The sequence below is a fragment of the Polyodon spathula genome, chromosome 12 (genome assembly GCF_017654505.1).
Source record: "Polyodon spathula isolate WHYD16114869_AA chromosome 12, ASM1765450v1, whole genome shotgun sequence".
Taxonomy (NCBI): domain Eukaryota; kingdom Metazoa; phylum Chordata; class Actinopteri; order Acipenseriformes; family Polyodontidae; genus Polyodon; species Polyodon spathula.
The window spans coordinates 12699756-12719248 of NC_054545.1; the positions used below are offsets into that span (position 1 = coordinate 12699756).

Genomic DNA, 19493 nt, shown 5'->3' on the forward strand with positions numbered 1-19493 from the left:
ATTAGCAGGGGTTATCATCTGATGTATTTTGCGATCGTTCAACGGCTTTTAAAATGTAATTTACATTCGACATAAAATGTTAACAAATGCTTTTAAAAAGTGTATGGCTAAATCAAGAAAAAAATCTGACATTAACCTCCGATAAGTCTCGGATCTGGGCTGTCTGTATTTATTTGACAACTGGTGAAGAAAGGTTTAGATCTCAAATGAATGGTACTCGGAGTCAATGTGTCTCCAATGGAATGTTCGTTAAACAATTGCTACGGAAGTTACGGTTGACTTTACCAGCATATTATCTGCCTTGCATACAATATTCAATATTGAATACAATTCCGAATTGTTCTGGTACGATTATGACCTAGGTCTGGAATCACAGATATTTTTTCAAACTTTGATATTTGATTTTTAACTTTTTCCATACTTTTCCAGGTCTTGAAATTATCTTTTTTTTCCCCCAGACTTTTTCAGACTTTCCAGACCTGCGTAGGAACCCTGTAAGAACTTAACTATGCCTTATTTAAGGTTTTCTCAGGCAGCCTTTTGGATGCAAGGCTAAATGATCTCAAATGGTCAGAGATTTCCACCATGGCTCTAAATACAACAGTAATCAGTAACACAAAAAGGTATATTACCATGACCATAAAATCAAGTAGATGTTAAAATATGTTTTTATAAGACAGATGCTTAATACTCGATTCTGTAACTCCATACCATGTGCTAAAGAATGTCCTTATTTAGTATCATAACTAATAACTAATAGTATCATATTACTACTGGATTAGGGTCTCTCTAACACATATTCCTCAGATTCTTATACTTTCAATTACTTGAAAGTATAAGAATTAATTGGATTCATTAGATAAGCATTTCTTTAGATATACAGGGTGATTCATAAACAACAAATCAAAACAATACATTTGAACAGAACATGTTCAAATCTAGCTCCGCCATTGGCTTATGACATGATAATTTGCACACTTCAAAACTAGTGACACTGTTGTGAGAGCTGGCTTTTGTCTGTCTAGATGCTCTTCATAGAAGGCCTCTATTGCACTATGAGCACTTTACTCAAGACTTGCGCATTGCACACATGAAGCACTAAGTTAACATGTTTACCAACACAGTATATTTCCCTTGAAAAAATAAAAAAATACATATATAGAGTTCATTCTGTTCTTTCCTGTGGTATGTTTACGGATCACTGAATTTTAAACTCCAATGTGTAATGCTTTAATGCATCAAATAAACCCTCATCCCATTCATTCACTCTCACATTATGAGGCATTTGCTTTCTATATTTAAGCCAAAGAGTGATTATCAACAGGTTTTATGAAATGCTTGTCAAAAAGTCTCTTAAAAGAATTTCAGAAATCTACAGATGGACATGAGAAAGCAGATTTTGATCCCACACTGAGCTAATGGGAGCTAATGGAATCAAAAGGGTTCTCACAGCGGACACACTGCAGGGCAGGGTTTGCTGACTCCAGTTTTGACTGTTGAGTGAAAAACAAATCTGTATGAGGGCTCCCACATGTGAATGGAACAAAAACATTAGTTACGAAACTAGAAACAAACAGCTTAGTAATGTGTATGTTTTTTAGGGAATCCTAAACTGTTCATATAAAATAATTTGACATTGGCTTTAAAAGTGTGAATACAATTTACTAGAATAGAATAGGGTGTAAAAAAAAAACACACAATAATTCTCTCACCTGCATATCAATCATGTTATTTCATTTCCAATTCTTCTTTGTTTCTGTTTTCATTACATCTATGAAACTTTTTTTTTTTTTTTTTTTAAGTTTGTGCTCAGCATGGTTCAGCAATATCTAAACTTCTGCTATCATGAATATGAACTATGGCAATATTGTGTCTATATTGCCTTACTGCCTGGAATTGAGAAGTTGGTCACGCAACATACTGCACAAAGTAAAATATTGTAATAGGAAAAAGACAACATTGTAAAATATATTGCATAAAACACCAGAAGGGTTATCACAGATACATTTCTACATTTTAACCCAGTTCTTGTGTGTGTGTGTATATAATATATATATATATATATATATATATATATATAATATATATATATATATATATAAAAAAAAGCTAAAAATGCAAAGCGTAGCACTTCTCTTGCAGGCTACATTTCTTACATTTACTGAGTTTACCTGAGGTATGTGTCACCCGTGTGTGCAGTGTTTTCATGCTTCATGTCAATCAACTAGACACAGTACGTCCAATTACTGCAGTGAAGGACAACTTTTTATATCAAAGTTGAAAAGTTTAACGGCGGGAGTTGCATTTTTATTTGTTGGCAGTATAATGATGATCCGGCTTGAACGGAGTCATCATACCTTTTGTTTTTCCAGCTTATAATTTCCTTGGCAGTTCCTTAAATTGGCAGTACAATGTTATAATTGTTATTTCTCATTTGCTTAGAATACAAAGTGAAAACTGTACAAAATAGGCACTATGCCAGCTGCCTATAGCTAGAAGTGTTCTGTTTAAAGTGCTTTGTGATGGTGGTCCACTATGAAAGGACCTACTTAAAATTGACTGATTAATTGACAGATTGATGGGTTTACTTAGAGGTTGGAAATATTGGAAATATCTTTTACTTTGTCATAATTTACTGCAAACTTATCATGAGTGATCGAGGGTGCACCAATAGGAATATGTTGTTTTTGCCCCCCACAGAGCCAGCAAACATTGGACTTGTTCCAATAATAAACCAGAACTGAACACTACAGTTGGGTTACTATACAACTCTACCAGTAGGACTTAACATTTTTATCTGAATTGACTGGGGCCTGGAATCTATGTACCCCCAGATATTGATACTCTCAACCACAAGGGATAAAGAATGTCCTTAGCAAGGTCCATCACAATTAAATAAGCAGACAAAAGGAAAAAGGAAAAAGTGTGTGACATATTGTAAGTACAGGTACCTCCATTTCATCCCCAACTTTGGGGGTATGCAACCCTAGGGGACAGAATTAATCAAGTAAGTTCAGTTTCAGACTGCCACTTCAATATGCCATTTTGAGACCCTACCAGCATTACTGAAAAATCAAAGTCTTGTCTATGTGAACTGTTTCCTCTACAATTTCAGTGATGACAACTAACATCTACACTGTCTGTTAAGCTGACATTTAGCCATGGGCAGTTATTAGACAGGGACCATTTTGGCAGTTGCACAATTTCGTTTTTCACAGATTAAATATGGTAGGTTTAAATGGTGTATCACGGTGTCAGGAACAATTTTGAGCTATTATTTATCTTTCTTCTAATTAATCTATTCCAATTACCCTGTTTCAGTCACTAAGACTTACATGGAAATTAGGTATGTATGTGTGCATGTAATTCCTGTAACAGGGATTTGTATCAACATGTCATTTAATTTTTCAATACAACAGCTACTGAATAAAAAATGAAAAATAAAATATGCCTCCATTAAACCACTTTTTTCATGGAGTAGCATAATGGCCAACAATAAAGAATAGAGGAAGCCGATAACAATACAGCAATGATCTGAATGTATTTGAGATTACTTTTTGTAATATTTAGTGAAGAGTCCCCTTTCATGCATTTTCAGTCATAGTTTGCAAGACAGAGGGCTGATAGTAGGTACTTTGTTGGCAGTGAGCCATACTGGTGAACAACCCACCCCCCCCGCCCCCCTCCCCATTTCCGATAAGAATATCAATCCTACAGTGGTACTGCATGTCAGGTGTTTCTAATTTATTGTCCACCCCTGGATGTGTGCACATGTATAGGCATTGACATGTAAGCATTAATGCAAACTCAAATTGATAACAATAATTATTGGCAACTATCCTCTCCAATTTATAGGGATATCGACAGAGAACTACATTAAAACACACAGATATCCACATGTATCTCTATATACTATTTTGCATATATACATGTTTGCATGTATGTTCAGTATGTATGTATACAGAATGAGAGCTGGAGCTCAGTAGCGTTTTCCTACTGTCAGATGCCAGACGTGACCTGCGCTCTTGCCCAATTCACACCAGATCAGTTTTATGTAGACTATAAAACTGTCAGCTCTCAATAAACAGATGTACTCCCAAGTGGTTTAGCACAGGTCTGCAAACTGTCAATGACAAGGGGGCCAGTTCTCCAAGCTCAAAATGCTAAGTCACTAACTCAGACAAAAACTACAGTGCACTACACTGTGCTACATATTGTATATACTAAGCTACAAAATTGAGGATGACTATTCCTCAACAAACAAAATCATAGCCTCCATGAAAATAAGAAATGCTCAACTGAACTTCATTCTGCACTACATATATTGTCCAATGATATATGTCTAAATTATGTTCATTCATTCATTCATTTCATTCATATATATATATATATATATATATATATATATATATATATATATATATATATATATATATATATATATATATACACACACACACACACACAGTACTGTGCAAAAGTTTTAGGCAGGTGTGAAAAAATGCTGTAAAGTAAGAATGCTTTCAAAAATAGACATGTTAATAGATTATATTTATCAATTAACAAAAAGCAAAGTGAGTGAACAGGAGAAAAATCTACATCTAATCAATGTTTGGTGTGACCACCCTTTGCCTTCAAAACAGCATCAATTCTTCTAGGTACACTTGCACACAGTTTTTGAAGGAACTCGGCAGGTAGGTTGGCCCAAACATCTTGGAGAACTAACCCCAGTTCTTCTGTGGATTTAGGCAGCCTCAGTTGCTTCTCTCTCTTCATGTAATCCCAGACAGACTCGATTATGTTGAGATCAGGGCTCTGTGGGAGCCACACCATCACTCCCAGGACTCCTTGTTCTTCTTTACGCTGTAGATAGTTCTTATTGACTTTAGCTGTATGTTTGGGGTCGTTGTTATGCTGTAGAATAAATTTGGGGCCAATCAGATGCCTCCCTGATGGTGTTGCATGATGGATAAGTAACTGCCTGTAATTCCCATTAATTCTGACTAAATCTCCAACTCCATTTGCAGAAATGCAGCCCCAAACTTGCAAGGAACCTCCACCATACTTCACTGTTGCCTGCAGACACTCATTCGTGTACCACTCTCCAGCCCTTCGGCGCAACTTCTGCTACAGCCAAATATTTCAAATTTTGACTCATCAGTCCAGAGCACCTGCTGCCATTTTTCTGTACCCCAGTTCCTGTGTTTTTGTGCATAGTTGAGTCACTTGGCCTGGTTTCCACATCGAAGGTATGGCTTTTTGGCCGCAAGTCTTCCATGAAGGCCACTTCTGACCAGACTTCTCCGGACAGTAGATGGGCGTACCAGGGTCTCACTGTTTTCTGCCAATTCTGAGCTGATGGCACTGCTGGACACCTTCCGATTGCGAAGGGAAGTAAGCATGATGTGTCTTTCATCTGCTGCAGTAAGTTTCTTTGGCCGACCACTGCGTCTATGGTCCTCAACGTTGCCCGTTTCTTTGTGCTTCTTCAAAAGAGCTTGGACAGCACATCTGGAAACCCCTGTCTGCCTTGAAATCTCTGCCTGGGAGAGACCTTGTTGATACAGTATAACTACCTTTTCTCTTGTTGCTGTGCTCAGTCTTGCCATGGTGTATGACTTCTGACAGTAAACTGTCTTCAGCAACCTCACCTTGTTAGCTGAGTTTGGCTGTTCCTCACCCAGTTTTATTCCTCCTGCACAGCTGTTTCTGTTTCAGTTAATGACTGTGTTTCAACCTACATATTGAATTGATGATCATTAGCACCTGTCTGGTATAATTATTTAATCATACACCTGACTGTATGCCTACAAAATCCCTGACTTTGTGCAAGTGTACCTAGAAGAATTGATGCTGTTTTGAAGGCAAAGGGTGGTCACACCAAATATTGATTTGATGTAGATTTTTTTTCTGTTCACTCACTTTGCATTTTGTTAATTGATAAATATAATCTATTAACATGTCTATTTTTGATAGCATTCTTACTTTACAGCATTTTTTCACACCTGCCTAGAACTTTTGCATAGTACTGTATAGTTATACATGTTTCATTATGTCTCAATCTTATAATTCCAGGTGAGGCAAATCTTTTGGCCATAGCTGTAGATGCCACACCTCCAAATGTCATAAGAGAAAAAAATGTGGGTGTTGTATTGTTTCACTGAACCCACCACTTAGTGTATTTGTTCTGCCAACATTTTAAAATAGCTAGCTTCAAACCTCCCAGCACAAGAAAGCGATCAACATCTAGAGTAAATTTCATTTCCATTGCTCTTTTTCATATTCTTTCTCCTACTAGATACAACACAATACCATACAACATATTAATATCATCTACACTTTACATAAATTTAAGCTGTCAGTGTTTGATCATGCCCACGCTTTCTCAAACTAATTTGCATATGATGTGTTCAGTTTGCAATAGGAATACAAATTCTTCACTTGACAAGGTAACTTAAATACTGCTCAGAACAGTTTGACAACTTGATGCATTTAGTACATTTTAAACCACTTCATTTTCAAGACTTCGGTAACTCCAGATAACATGAACTTGAACTCATGACTTAAACTGTTAACCTGTTAAACAGTGACAGAATCCCTAGTGAATGTAAGCCCCAGAAAACCCTATTACCGTTTCATTATGGAAGACCTGCTTTGTTTGAGCAATTATAGACTGAATACATAAGGTGATAAAATAGCAGACTAATTTCATCATCAGGCATCAGTTTAGTTATAACATTTACAAGTGCTTTATACATATTTACTAATCGTTTACAATAATAATATTTTGTGTGGGATCACAAGTTAGACAGTTAGCTTAAAAACACCCTTTGTTGCACAGTGTAAATCTTGTCTCAAACAGCGCGTCACATGGTCTCAGTTATATGAAGAGTCATAAAACGAATGCTAGCTTTTACAATACTGGCTATCTAGCTATAGACAGGTAAATCCATGGTTGACAGACACAGTAATCATTACAAAGCTGTCAAAATGGTCTGACAGTAAACCAAATTTAATGATCATTAGGAGAACTTCCTTTAATACAGCCTAATAGTGTCTACTAAGTGCTCCCAGGTAGCATCACTTCGAAATGTTTAACTACCTCCATTGTGGTCCTTACCAAGCAATAATGCCCTCATCACTCTATGTTATCACATAAGCAGCCTGCACACAAACAAATAATATTGTGAAATCTGTTTTAAAATCTTAAAAGCCCAACAGGTGTTTACAGATTGCATTTCTTAGGTATTCAAAAAAATAAAGAGCCTGTGGGTATCCAGTGCTGATCTGACAGAGCTGAAGCATAAACAAAAGGATTGAAGGTCAGTGCTTTACACTTGTATTGCCATCAAGGGTAGCACTTCCTAGGTACCTGTACTTTCATTGGACAATGAATTGCACATACAGGGGTTCCAATCGGGTCTATAGAAACTAATGAGCTGAATCTGTATAGAATGAGGTAGCCACATGACAGTGTAAAACAAGCAATCTGTTTCTGCCAGCTGATTTACAGGTAAAGGTGAGGTGGAACTAAAACCAGAATACCTTTAGAACTCAATCTTGTTTTTTCTCTTATCATTTATCACTGTCAGTCCCCCAGTGTATTTGTAATGACTTGGTATCAGGCAAGTGAATTGAATGGCGAGGCAAGGACTGGACGCGAACAACAAACCCCACAGTTCAAAGACGCACATCTTACCAATAATATAAACAGCAAGCTCTCCAGTCAAGAGGTAATCATGTGTTTATGTGTTTGAATTAATATCTCTACACTTGCTCTGACATTCAATGTATGACCTGACACTGTCATTTCTTGGAGCTCTCAGTACATTAAAGCCCAGGACATTGTTTCAACCAAGAAAAGACTTGATTGGAACAGGGCTTTACTAAATTACTACAAAATACCACACAGTTACATCATCATAGCTTGTCAAACCAATTGAGGCCAATGATTGAAAGTTCAAACCCATTGACAGATAGGTACCCTTCATTCCGGAAAATGGTCTGGAAGCAGTCACGGAGGCTCTTGTAGCTGTTTGGGTCACTAGTCCCCCTCTGGATTTGGAACCTGTGAGATAGAAGACACAGGCTGATTAAACTGACAGCATATCCATTCAATTTGAGCAGAAGCAACCATACTTAAAATTCACTGGTGCTCACCAGTGTTTAGTGTTACATGGGTGTTAGTGTCTTCTACAGATTTAATTCATAGTAAAATATATCACTCTCAGAAAAATATCAAATTGCACTATGGTATTATGCACCAGCCCCAGTAGTGGACTGGCGTTAACAAGCAAAGTGTGTGCCGGGTGGCTATAAAGGATGCCAAGCAACACCAATGAGCGAAAAGACTTGTCATGTACAAGCATTGTTCTCATTGCATGCCAGTACACTTTCATAAATTGTGAAGTAAACTAAATCCATAAGTAACAAATGTATTGTTTTATTTTTCTGTATTAAAAAACTATATATATATATATATATATATATATATATATATATATATATATATATATATATATATATATATATATATATATATATATATATATATATATAATAGGTTAGGTTTCAAATGCTCAAGGTGCAGAAATGAATAGAACCTTTGTAAAATGATCTTCACAAATTCTCACAGTGGAATGTGCAAAACACTACAAAGAAACACATGACAACTGATTGAGGTGTTCCATTTAGAGTTTAAACACTTAAAATAACTTGTTTAATTATTTCAACAATAGCTATTACTCTATACCCATGCCACTGTTTACTCAGTAGTCTGTTACAGTATAACACATTCACTATATACTGTTCATCTTTAATATTTATCCCTTCATATTTCAATCCTTTCTATATAATGTATACATACAATAGTGTACATATGTTGGGCTATATTCTGGAAAGATATTTACAACAAATCATCATTAGCATGATTTTTTTAGAAAGGAAACAGTACCCAATAAAATGATCATACCACAAACAAACAACGCAGACATTTATAGGGGCTTATGTATTTTGTTTGTTATTCATATTTTTATTTATTTTTTTTAATTTTTCTTATTAGAAAAACAAAAAGGTCTATGTTGATTTGGATAAAAGAGCTCTGACTAGCAAGCCTTTGTTTTATTACACATAAACTCTGTATTGTAGTAATTCACATAAAGACACAATGCTTAATTAAAGGCTTCCCTTGCTGGGTTTTTTTTTCTGATTGCTTACACAGATTTCTTAATACAAAGTGAATTCCTAAAGTGTAAACAATGAAGACAGTCAACAGATTCTGGGTCAGTAGTTTGGTTCAAAGAGAGCTATACCTTAGGATTCAATATTAAATTACAGCACTGCAATCCTTTTATGTTCTAATTTAAAAAAAAAAAAAAAAAAATCAACTAGAATACATTTTATGCATCGTTAGCCTTTAATAATTGCACTCAGTTATCAAAGATTTGTGTTAATGACCGCTTTATAAGTATAGTGACGCCACGTCCTGCGTGGGTCTGTTTTACTACCCGCTTTCGACCTGGACCAGCTACTACTACAGGACCTGACCCGAACTCGGAACCCACTGCAGCACCGTCCTCATACCCGCGACCCGACTGACTCTCACATTCACACACATATATCACTACTATTCTCCACTGATTGAGTTTATACAATAGGCTATACAGCATGGTAGCTTTCTCTAGTGTTCTGGATATATATTTAACATTGTAACACTAACTCTCCCTACTACAAAATACATGTCTTAGTGTCTATTCCTTCAGTTAAAAGGGCGCTACACCTGTGCTTCGCAGAGATGTACAAACAGTTTTGTGGCTGTCGTACACAAAATATAACGACAGGTTCTACAAGCACTGAATCCAGTCACGAATCCAGACTGAATCCAGAAACCATGTGCTAGCTTTTTTTTTTCAACTCGTCCACAGGCGTTTTTAATATCATAAAAGGATCTTACGACGTATCAAACACGCAGCAATACACACTAACAACATTGCTTAGTCAGCTGACTCATCCCTAATCACCTCCTGCTTTGGTGCAGGAAATACATTTACCTTCTAATATACGTTGTTTGGGGTTACATGGTTACAGACGAGTACGCTGAAAGGACAGAAAACGTTTTTGGTGGTTGAAATATAGACCCGAGCCTGACCCGATTTTTTTTTTTTTTTTGACCCGCATCCAAACCGCAAACCGCGAAAAAGTTCACATTCTGACCTGAACCCAATCTGCTTGTGCCGATCACCCGTGGGTACCCGACCGATGCAGGACTTCGCCATATGCAATATTTAGTCATATTGATAGTGGCAAGCAGTGTTTAAATGTGTTACAATTGGTGAAAAAAAAAAAAAAAAAAAAAAGGTCCACTACATCTGCCCCTGTACCAAAATTCCTCTAAATTGAATTCCCACATGTACCCTCAGTAGGACAGAACACTTTCTCACTTTTTAATTTGACTGCCTTGCTTCAAGCAGCCTTCAAAGTACAGCCCTCAAAAAGTAAAAACCTAACAGACTAAGGAGAACAAAAACATTAAATGAGGACCTATTTTTTAAGGTCAACTCAGCTTTTGTAATAACCACAGTTGGAAATTATATAAAAAAATAAATAAACTTTATTAAGGATGTCAATAAGGCTCTCCCTTCACAGTCCAAACCCATACGATGTCAATTACAGCCACGTTAGGGAGGAGAGACCCGTAAGAGCTGGAATTCAATAGTTGTGCAACAGCCTGCACCTCCTTTATGTACATTTTACAGGACTCTCTTACACACATCCCCTGCATCTGATAATTTAAAACATTTACTTAACCCACGGTGACCAATTAGTTGTACTCATTTTACAGCAGGGTTTTGTAGCTGGCTGGTCGATACAAACACGCTAGTAACAATTCTATGGTTACGTGTACATTTTTAATATGAAATGCTTTTTTTTTACAAACCAACAGAGCTCTTTGTGGAGAAAAAAGCCTGACCAGTTAATAGAGACTGTTTCACAGGGTTTTACAATGATGCCTTTGGCAGAAGCTCGCTCCTCTCCACGAGACATGAAGAACGGCAAAAAAACAACTACATAAAACCGCATTAAAGACTGACCTCAAGCCTTATAAAATACTTTTAAGATTCTACAAAAATAAAACAAACAAACAAAAAAACTAATAGTGTGCTAAAAAGGCTTTTATTAAGAGAATCAGTGACCTCTCGAAACACTGCAATATGAAAACAACAACCATAGCAGGAAGTATGACAGTGGTTTAATCTTACAAAAAAGCTATGAGACTTGAAGTTTAGAAGATGTTTTTTTTTTCAGGTTTATTCCTTTGGTTTCAAAAACACACCTTTAAATTAAATTTAAAAATGGCCCATTTGAAGTGTTTTAAAACACTTAAAAAAAAAGACAAGGCTAGACTAAAAAGACTTGCATGGACCTTGTGGTATTTTTTCACATATTTTAACTAAATAAACTGCAACATTATACTCACTGTATTCAGCACATGTGAAACTTCTTTAAATAACCAGCTTTTAGTTGGTTGTAGATTAATATTAAGAGAACTGGTTTACTAACTAACTAAATGACTAATGAAGAATTTGAAGACATAACAAGGTAAAGTTTAGACACAATCACACACACACACATACACACACACACACAAACACACACACACACAGACAGCAGCAGCAGATCCTGGTTATGTGTTTTGTATGACAAATTAGTTGACAATATTGTGGCAATTACATTAGCTAACACATTGCTTCATACGCAAGTAAGGCACTTAACTCAGAACTCCAGGTAACCAATTTCATTAAAAGACATATTTCAACATATAAGCACAGGTCCTGTGGTACTTAGCTGTGGTAGAGTTACATTTTATTTTTATGTGATTTTCACTGCCAGGACATAAGATCAAAAGATACAAGTCTTATTGGCTTTCTGGGGACACAGAATACCTGACTGGATCTGATTTGGAGAAACCTTGCTGAATGTTATAACACAAAACATTAACATCGTAGAGGGGCGTCCCTTAGACTACAATTTTGTGATTCCCAGCAGCTTGTAACCCATTCGAGAAAACAGTTAAAATAATGTCATAAAGCAACTACTAACATGTATAAAAAAAGAGAGCTCAAGAAGATTTAAGACCGGTGAGGCTTGTAAACAAATTTAAATCAACCTTAATTAAAGGCATATGACATCAGGTCAGGAATGAACCTTTCTTTTTCTTGGTCTGCCTCAATGACCACAACCTTACCAGCTTCCCTTGCTAAATATCTCAGAAACCAAGGGATTTAGGTGGTGAATGCAGGCCTAGTCACTTACTCACTGCATGACCTGGGGTCAGTTCATTTCCTTGCACCTCTTCCCATACAGCAGTTAACCTAGATTCAACTGGGATAGATGATGAGAAAGAGATGTGGCACCTCAGGTGGCTAATATGGTACTCTTTCAGTGCTAATTATCAAAAAGACAACCCCACTACAGCTAAATTGTTTCACTGTCTATCGAAATAAATCATACAAAACAGGTGTAGAAACTGCATAGCTGTTTAATCCATTCCTGGTTTTACTATGGGTTCAATAAGACGCACCTGAGTTTGTTACACTGGTGGCTAATCAATCTTGTAGTAAAACCTCATGTTTGAAACTGCTATGCAATAGAAGTATTATATCCATTGTTTAAATATTATATATAGGAGAATATCAAAGATTCATTTAACTCATCTGCTATGTTGAGTATATAGTTTTTTCCTTAGACTGCACTTGAATGGAGTCTGCTGTCTTGAGTGGAGATACCTTTCCTAGATACCCTTTGAAGTCTGCAGTGTTGAGAGGGCTAATATTAAATAGTTGGTAGCAGGGTTTCGACAAATATAGCGTTACATGTCCCCATGTGTTGCTACAACTGTTTAAATAATGTTTCATTGTTAACTTCGTGTCAACTTTTTACACTTTGAACTTTAAAGTCTGTTTTAAAGCTCTTTTCAAAATGCCTGCTCTAGTGCACTGATAGTGTAAGGATTATTGCCCACATTATCAAACAAGTAACACAGCAATAACAATCCATAATGTGGTACTGAACAGAAAAGCCAGAGCACCTGTTATGTTTTTTTTTTTTTTAATCGCTTTTCCTACAGTGATTTAGCAGACAGATCTCAGACCCCAGTGCACTAGAGCTGCCATTTTGAAAATAGCTTTAAAACAGACTTTAAAGTTAAAAGTGTAAAAATACTCTTTTAAGGTGGATGAACAGAAAGAACTTTTTGGAAACTGTTGGGAATCCACTTAGTTAAACGTTACAAACTGGCCTTCATCTTCTTTAATTAGACTACACTACTGAACTTCATACTTGTCAGATCAACCTTTTCTCACAGTCACCTTGGCTCTCCATGTCCATCCCGACATTTCACATTTCAGCAGCTTTGTCAGATTCGGCAGCATTACAAGTAAAGGCAGTGGCTTTTAGAGAAGTCTTATATTTGGTCTATAGTCACAACAAATGTCATTCGAATTTCTGTTGTACAGTAAAATGTTTATCAGTGCCAGACAGACTTAGAATTAGGGTAAAACAGATGTGTATTGTGACAAAGAGCTGTTCTATACTCCTTAGGCGCTTAACTACCCTATCCTGGCACATAAACTGGGATTCATATTCCAGTGAGTACCAGGTACAAATCTTACTGGTATTCTGTATTAAATGCCATCTCCAATTAGCTCTCAAACTCAGAAGTTGGCTAGAGGCCCAGTGCGGTCCCACTTAACTTTTTATAGACACTGTGAGGTCTGTAAGTGTTAAAGGCCACACTGACCCCTGTGGCCAAGCAGAGCCGACTGCTACTCTTGGCGAAGCAGTTCTAGCGACCCCAGGCGATGAGGAGCGGCTGGCAACCCCAGGCGAAGCAGTTCCAGCGATCCCAGGCGATGCGGAGTGGCTGGCAACCCCAGGCGATGCGGAGCGGCAGGCATCCCCGGGCAATGCGGAGCAGCAGGCATCCTTGGGCGAAGCGAGGCAGGCATCCTTGGGCGAAGTGAGGCAGGGAGTCAGGACAAGCTGGGGTGCGGGTTTTGGCCCTCTTCTCGACCACTGTGGCCAGGCGGTTCTTCCCCATGCTTTCCTCCGCAGCCTATGCAACGGCTGCTGGGGACCGCCAGCATCTAGTCCTGGTCCTTCTGGTGAAGGGAGAGGCAGCTCCTGCTCCTCTCCTCGTGACGGTGAGGGAAGTGATACCAGCAGGCATTCATCCTCTGCTGGTGGGGGAAGTGTTACCAGCAGGCATTCATCCTCTGCTGGTGGGGGTGGTGGAGGCAGAGGCAGCTCTTGCTGCTCTGTTCCTGCCGATGGAGGTGGCGGAGGAGTGTGGTCTCCTGCCGGTGAATGTGGCGGAGGCAGAGGCAGCTCCTGCTGCTCTGCTCCTCCCAGTGGAGGTGGGAGCGGCGTGTAGTCTCCTGGCGGCGGAGGTGGGAGCGGCGTGTAGTCTACCCTTGTTTCAGGGGACTGGTGCAGCTCTCCCTCTCTTGCAGGGGACTGGTGCAGCTCTCCCTCTCTTGCAGGGGACTGGTGCGGCTCTCCCTTTGGCTCTGGAGGCAAAACCGGCAGACATTCTTCCTCTGCTGGTGGAGATGGGAGCGATGGATGATCTGCCTTCCTCTTCCCCTTTCCCCTTCTCTGCCTCCTCCTCACCTTCCTCTCCTGGGCCAGTTCCTCCTCTCCCTCTTGGTAGGGGCAGGGCACACCAGGTGCCCAAACTCCCCACAGGCAAGGCACCAGTCTTGGTCCTCTAGACCACCGAGGATGTCCTCCAGATCCTGGCAACCATCTCTCCAGTTCCAGCCTTCCATTTTTTATTTATTTATTTTTGTTGTTGTTGTTTTTGTTGTTTTCTTTTCTTTAAACAACAAATTGCGGTTCCTGCTCTGGTCGGCGTCTAGGTGGCACTAGTAATCCCACGATGACACCACGTGTCACAAAGACGGCCGGAGTGGGTGATGTATGACCAGAAACAGGAAAATAAACAAAGAGAGAGGTGGAGTTTGGTGGAGCTGAGCGAATGGTCTCGCTCAGCATTTAATGAATGAACAGACAGACAGAAAATAAACGGTTGTACAATACAAAAACAGGACACAGCACATTCGGCAAAATAAGTAGACAAACAAAACAGACTACACAGACAAAAGACAGTGAGCAGATATTTTAACAATTACTTATCATAATTATTACTATTACCTCTGTCTCCAATCCCGTTCTCCACTCACCGAACACCCAGCCCCGAGTGGGTGAAAACATGCAGCTTTTATGCAGCTGTACCGTGACTCGATTGCTAATCAATCATTCAGTTGGAATCTCGGTACAACTGCAAGTGAAATAATAAAGTGCAATTTCTCATGCTCACATATTATTACTTTTTACTTGCAAGTGAAGTGCTGTGCAATCCTCGTGCCTAAATACAAATATACATTTTAAACACTTGTGTTACACAGACCCATTTATATCCCGTGTCCCAAACACTATACACCAACATTAAAACACAACACATAACACAAAATACACACAGGGGTGGGCACTTTGCCACAGGGAGGCAGACACATGTTAGCAGAAACATTTTGACCTACCACTCAGAGATCAGACTGAGAAGGGAGGTGGGGTAGATTACAAAGTGAACATTCACAAGCTGATCGTTTGGTTTCCATGGCAAAATAAAATATGTTCTCTCACCTTGACAAGTATGCAGGTCATTAAACCTGATGTCACAGAGACAAATGAAACCAGGAAGCTTTACTTGTTTTAGGTAACTAGAAAAAAATACCTGTGCTCAGCAGTCAACCTTTTACCTGGCAGTTTTGTCACCTCTTCATTAAAAAATAAAATTAAGTTATAATCAAAATACATATACATCCCACAGTATCATATAAAGTACTGCAAAACTAAAAAAAGCATTGATCAGGTAAGAGGTTACGAAAAGTAAAGCTGTGGCGTGATCATAACATAAAATACATAAATTAACTTGAGATCACAAGACAAATGAGCAAATTAGATTTAACAGTTTAGTTAATGAAAAAGGAAAAAAAAAAGTGCTTGATTGAAATATTAAACCCAAAATACAACGTAATCGAGATCGGGTCGACCATTGGTTGGTTCCTCTGTCAAGCTTACCATGCATCAACCAACGACAGCCAGCAAGGAGTTATATATTTATTTATTTTTTATGCTCAGTAAACAGTTTTAAACAATAACTGGAGCCCTGTGAAAACCTTTTCATTTTATTTTATTTTATTTTATTCTATTTATTTATTTATTTATTTTGGGAATAATTATTCTGAATAAAACCCTTATTAATAAGACAAAACTTGACAAGTTCGACAACAAAAATTGTATTTTCGACATCCCCCCCCCCCCCCCCCCCCCCCCCCCCCCCCCTTCCAAATAACGCTCCTGGGACAGAGGGCAGAGAGAGACCGAGACAGAGAGATGGTAAACCAAACAAATTGACTTTCATGTTTCAGAAGCTGAGCCTCCTTGTCTCTTTCAGGCCTTGTCTCAAGCTGAGGGTTAAATTTCTCTCTCACCACAGGCCACCTATTGCCAGGGGCTCTGTAGCTAATGAACCTGCCAAGGAATTGGCAAGGAATCACTTGTGTTTTTATAAAGACTGTACATTTCCCCTCAGAAACAAAATGACTCTCTTTCTTTCAATGTAATGTGGGGTTTGCATCTGACCCTGAACCAATAGGACATCAGATACCAACACCCAGATGGGTACAACAAGACTTAAATATCAACAAGAGGACTAGGCCTCACCCCTCCCACTCAGTGATAAAACCTTTCCAGTAAAATCTTTACTGCATTTCATATTGCAGTGTGGCAATCACAACTGAAGCACCACACAACATACAACTTACGGGCAAAAGCTGCATTTTGAAAACAACCCTTAACCTCAGGTGGCAGTTTAAAGAATAACTTCTTTAAGTAATGTATTGAAAAAGAAACATAAGATGTCATTACGTTACTTAAATGGGCACTGCCTTGAGAAAGCATATACATTTTTTGCATTCAACTACAATATATTGTTAAATACAAATTAATGGGCAGATATCTATGGACAGAGAAGGGGTTAAGCAGTATGTTGTACCGCCTGGGTTAAAGGTCACATCATATATTTATTAGGAGAGAAAGGAGGAGACTGCAAGTAGTATTAATTATCCATGACTAAGAAACTCAACCTGGGCCCTTTTTTTGCCTATTTCTCTGTTGAGTGATCTTGGAAAACTACAACAACCACACATCCACCACAAATATCAGAGAGCAATCGAAATTATATGGCTGCTAAAGGTAAACTCACAAGTTTTCATGTGCAAAATCCTCCAAATTATTCAAAGCAGCTCCATCTCTGAACCAATGCCATAGTGTATTAATGTTCCTGAACAACAAACTATAAACACCATTACACAACAATCAAAGGCCACGCATCACAATTGTATTAATACAATTAAAATAAAAACACCTGCACCTCTAAAGCAAGAGAATCACATTGTGGACACTGTCATTACAGAGAAATCAGAGCTAATTAATGCAAATTGGCAGATGTCCTTATCAAGACTACAGCTTGAAGACTTCCGCTCATGTGCTGTGAGTTTACCCTATGGCAGAAAGCCGATAGCCTGCTATACGCCATTATCCCCCATGCCCCCTGCTTGCCTTGGTGGGAAAGAAAAGGTGAAAAACTAATTTTAGACAACACATGGATTAGAAGAGATGCAAGAAATAAATGAGTTTTCATCAAGCTCTTTACAACTGCTTTAAAATGGGCCATTGCAACTCTCCAGGACGTTTTACTATTTCCCCCATGTCTGTAATGCAATGCTTTTTGGGATGGACTTCAAGACCCTTTCATTAGCTACAGAGATCATGTTTAATACTCTGACTTCATGTTGTCTGGCAGGCAAAGCACACCTCACCTCTTCAAGAATAGAGAGTGATTAGCTGAATTCTAAGGAGGGAAGAATGGAACAGACCTGGAATCTATATATTAAAACTTATTTCCACTTGGTTACGTACCTTTAAAAAAATTACAGCAGTATAACTGACAGAAAAGTGATAACTTAGGGAAAGGCATAAACAACATGTGCTGAATTAAAAACAGACACAAAATAACACGTCGAGCTTTGTAAACCTGCTAGTGGAAAACATAACAACATTTGTAGTTTACAAATAAAGCAAGAAAATTTGTAAAATGTTTGAACAGTTATATATATATATTTATCTTGAATATATATATATATATATATATATATATATATATATATATATATATATATATAGATATATATATATATATATATATATATAATATAAATATATATGTATTACATAATTTGGTACGTACCTCTACCACGATGAAACAATTTCTTAAAAATCATTTAAAGTAAGAGACAATATTTTAAAGTTAATGTTCTCTCAATGATAAGTATCAGTGGCGTAACTTTGGTTTGTATGGAATGCGGAAGATGATGAGGGAAGTTTGTGCAGGTTTTATCTGACAGATTTGAATGTACTCGAAAAAAAACAAATGTAAAAAAATAACAATAAAAGCAAACTAAAAGGGTCTGGCACAGCAAACGAAAATGATATTTGAAAGATTTATGCTTATGAGTTTTTCTTCTTCATGCTACATATGGCTCATTCAATTTGAGGTGGAAGTTTTGAGCAAGCGTCTTGGATTTAGATGGAGGATGATGAGAAAAAATACTGAATGGGCCAAGAATATGTAGATCGGGAAAGCATAGGACCAAAAAAAAAAAAAAAAAAAAAACGCAATCAAGAACAAAAGCCTTATTGACAAGATCTAATCAGAGTGAGGGATATACAGTGATGAGCAGTTAAGCATTATAGATCCTTAAATTCTGTATTTAAATAAACAGGAGTTTTCATAATATTCGTTTTATTGTTAGGAGCCGAGTATATCACTACTCGATTGGAAACTGGTCAGCTTTTTTTTTTTTTTTTTTCACCTTAAAAGTGAAACTTGGTACGGCTATAAAATATCATATTTAAATAATGTATTCTTATTGTTGTTTAGATTGACTTTATAAATATAGTTTTCTTTTCCAGTCCTATCACCTTAAAAAAATAAAAAAGTTGAAAGCCTTTCTGTGATCTCAGTAGAGCTCTCAGACACTCTGCACCATAATAAATACCACACTTGCAATTTCTTACTGATTTATTTCTTACATCCACTAGGGGCAGAGTGTTGCTGGAGAACAGGTTAATGGTTACACCCTGGTGTACCAGATGTATCTACAGATTAGACATGTACTCTATAAATCTGGAAAATGAACGGTAACAATGGTATGGGTTAGTTTCTTTGTTACTAACAGCCACTGCATATATTAAATGTGACATACAATTTTAAATAAAAGTTTACATTATTATTTCTATTGTACCAGATACAGTAACATGGCCAACAGCCACCATACCCAGACCTCTCCAACATACATTCACTGATATAA

The 19493-nt window shown here is 37.7% G+C and overlaps 1 protein-coding gene across 1 annotated transcript in view; it reads right to left on the reverse strand.

Annotated features, from left to right (window-relative positions):
• The window catches only part of slc25a21 (solute carrier family 25 member 21), a 167732-nt gene that overhangs the window by 38887 nt on the left and 109352 nt on the right, over window positions 1–19493 (reverse strand). Inside the window, exon 4 of the mRNA XM_041266095.1 lies at window positions 7985–8068. Coding sequence (XP_041122029.1) covers window positions 7985–8068 — 84 coding nt within the window. The remainder of the gene's footprint in view (window positions 1–7984; window positions 8069–19493) is intronic.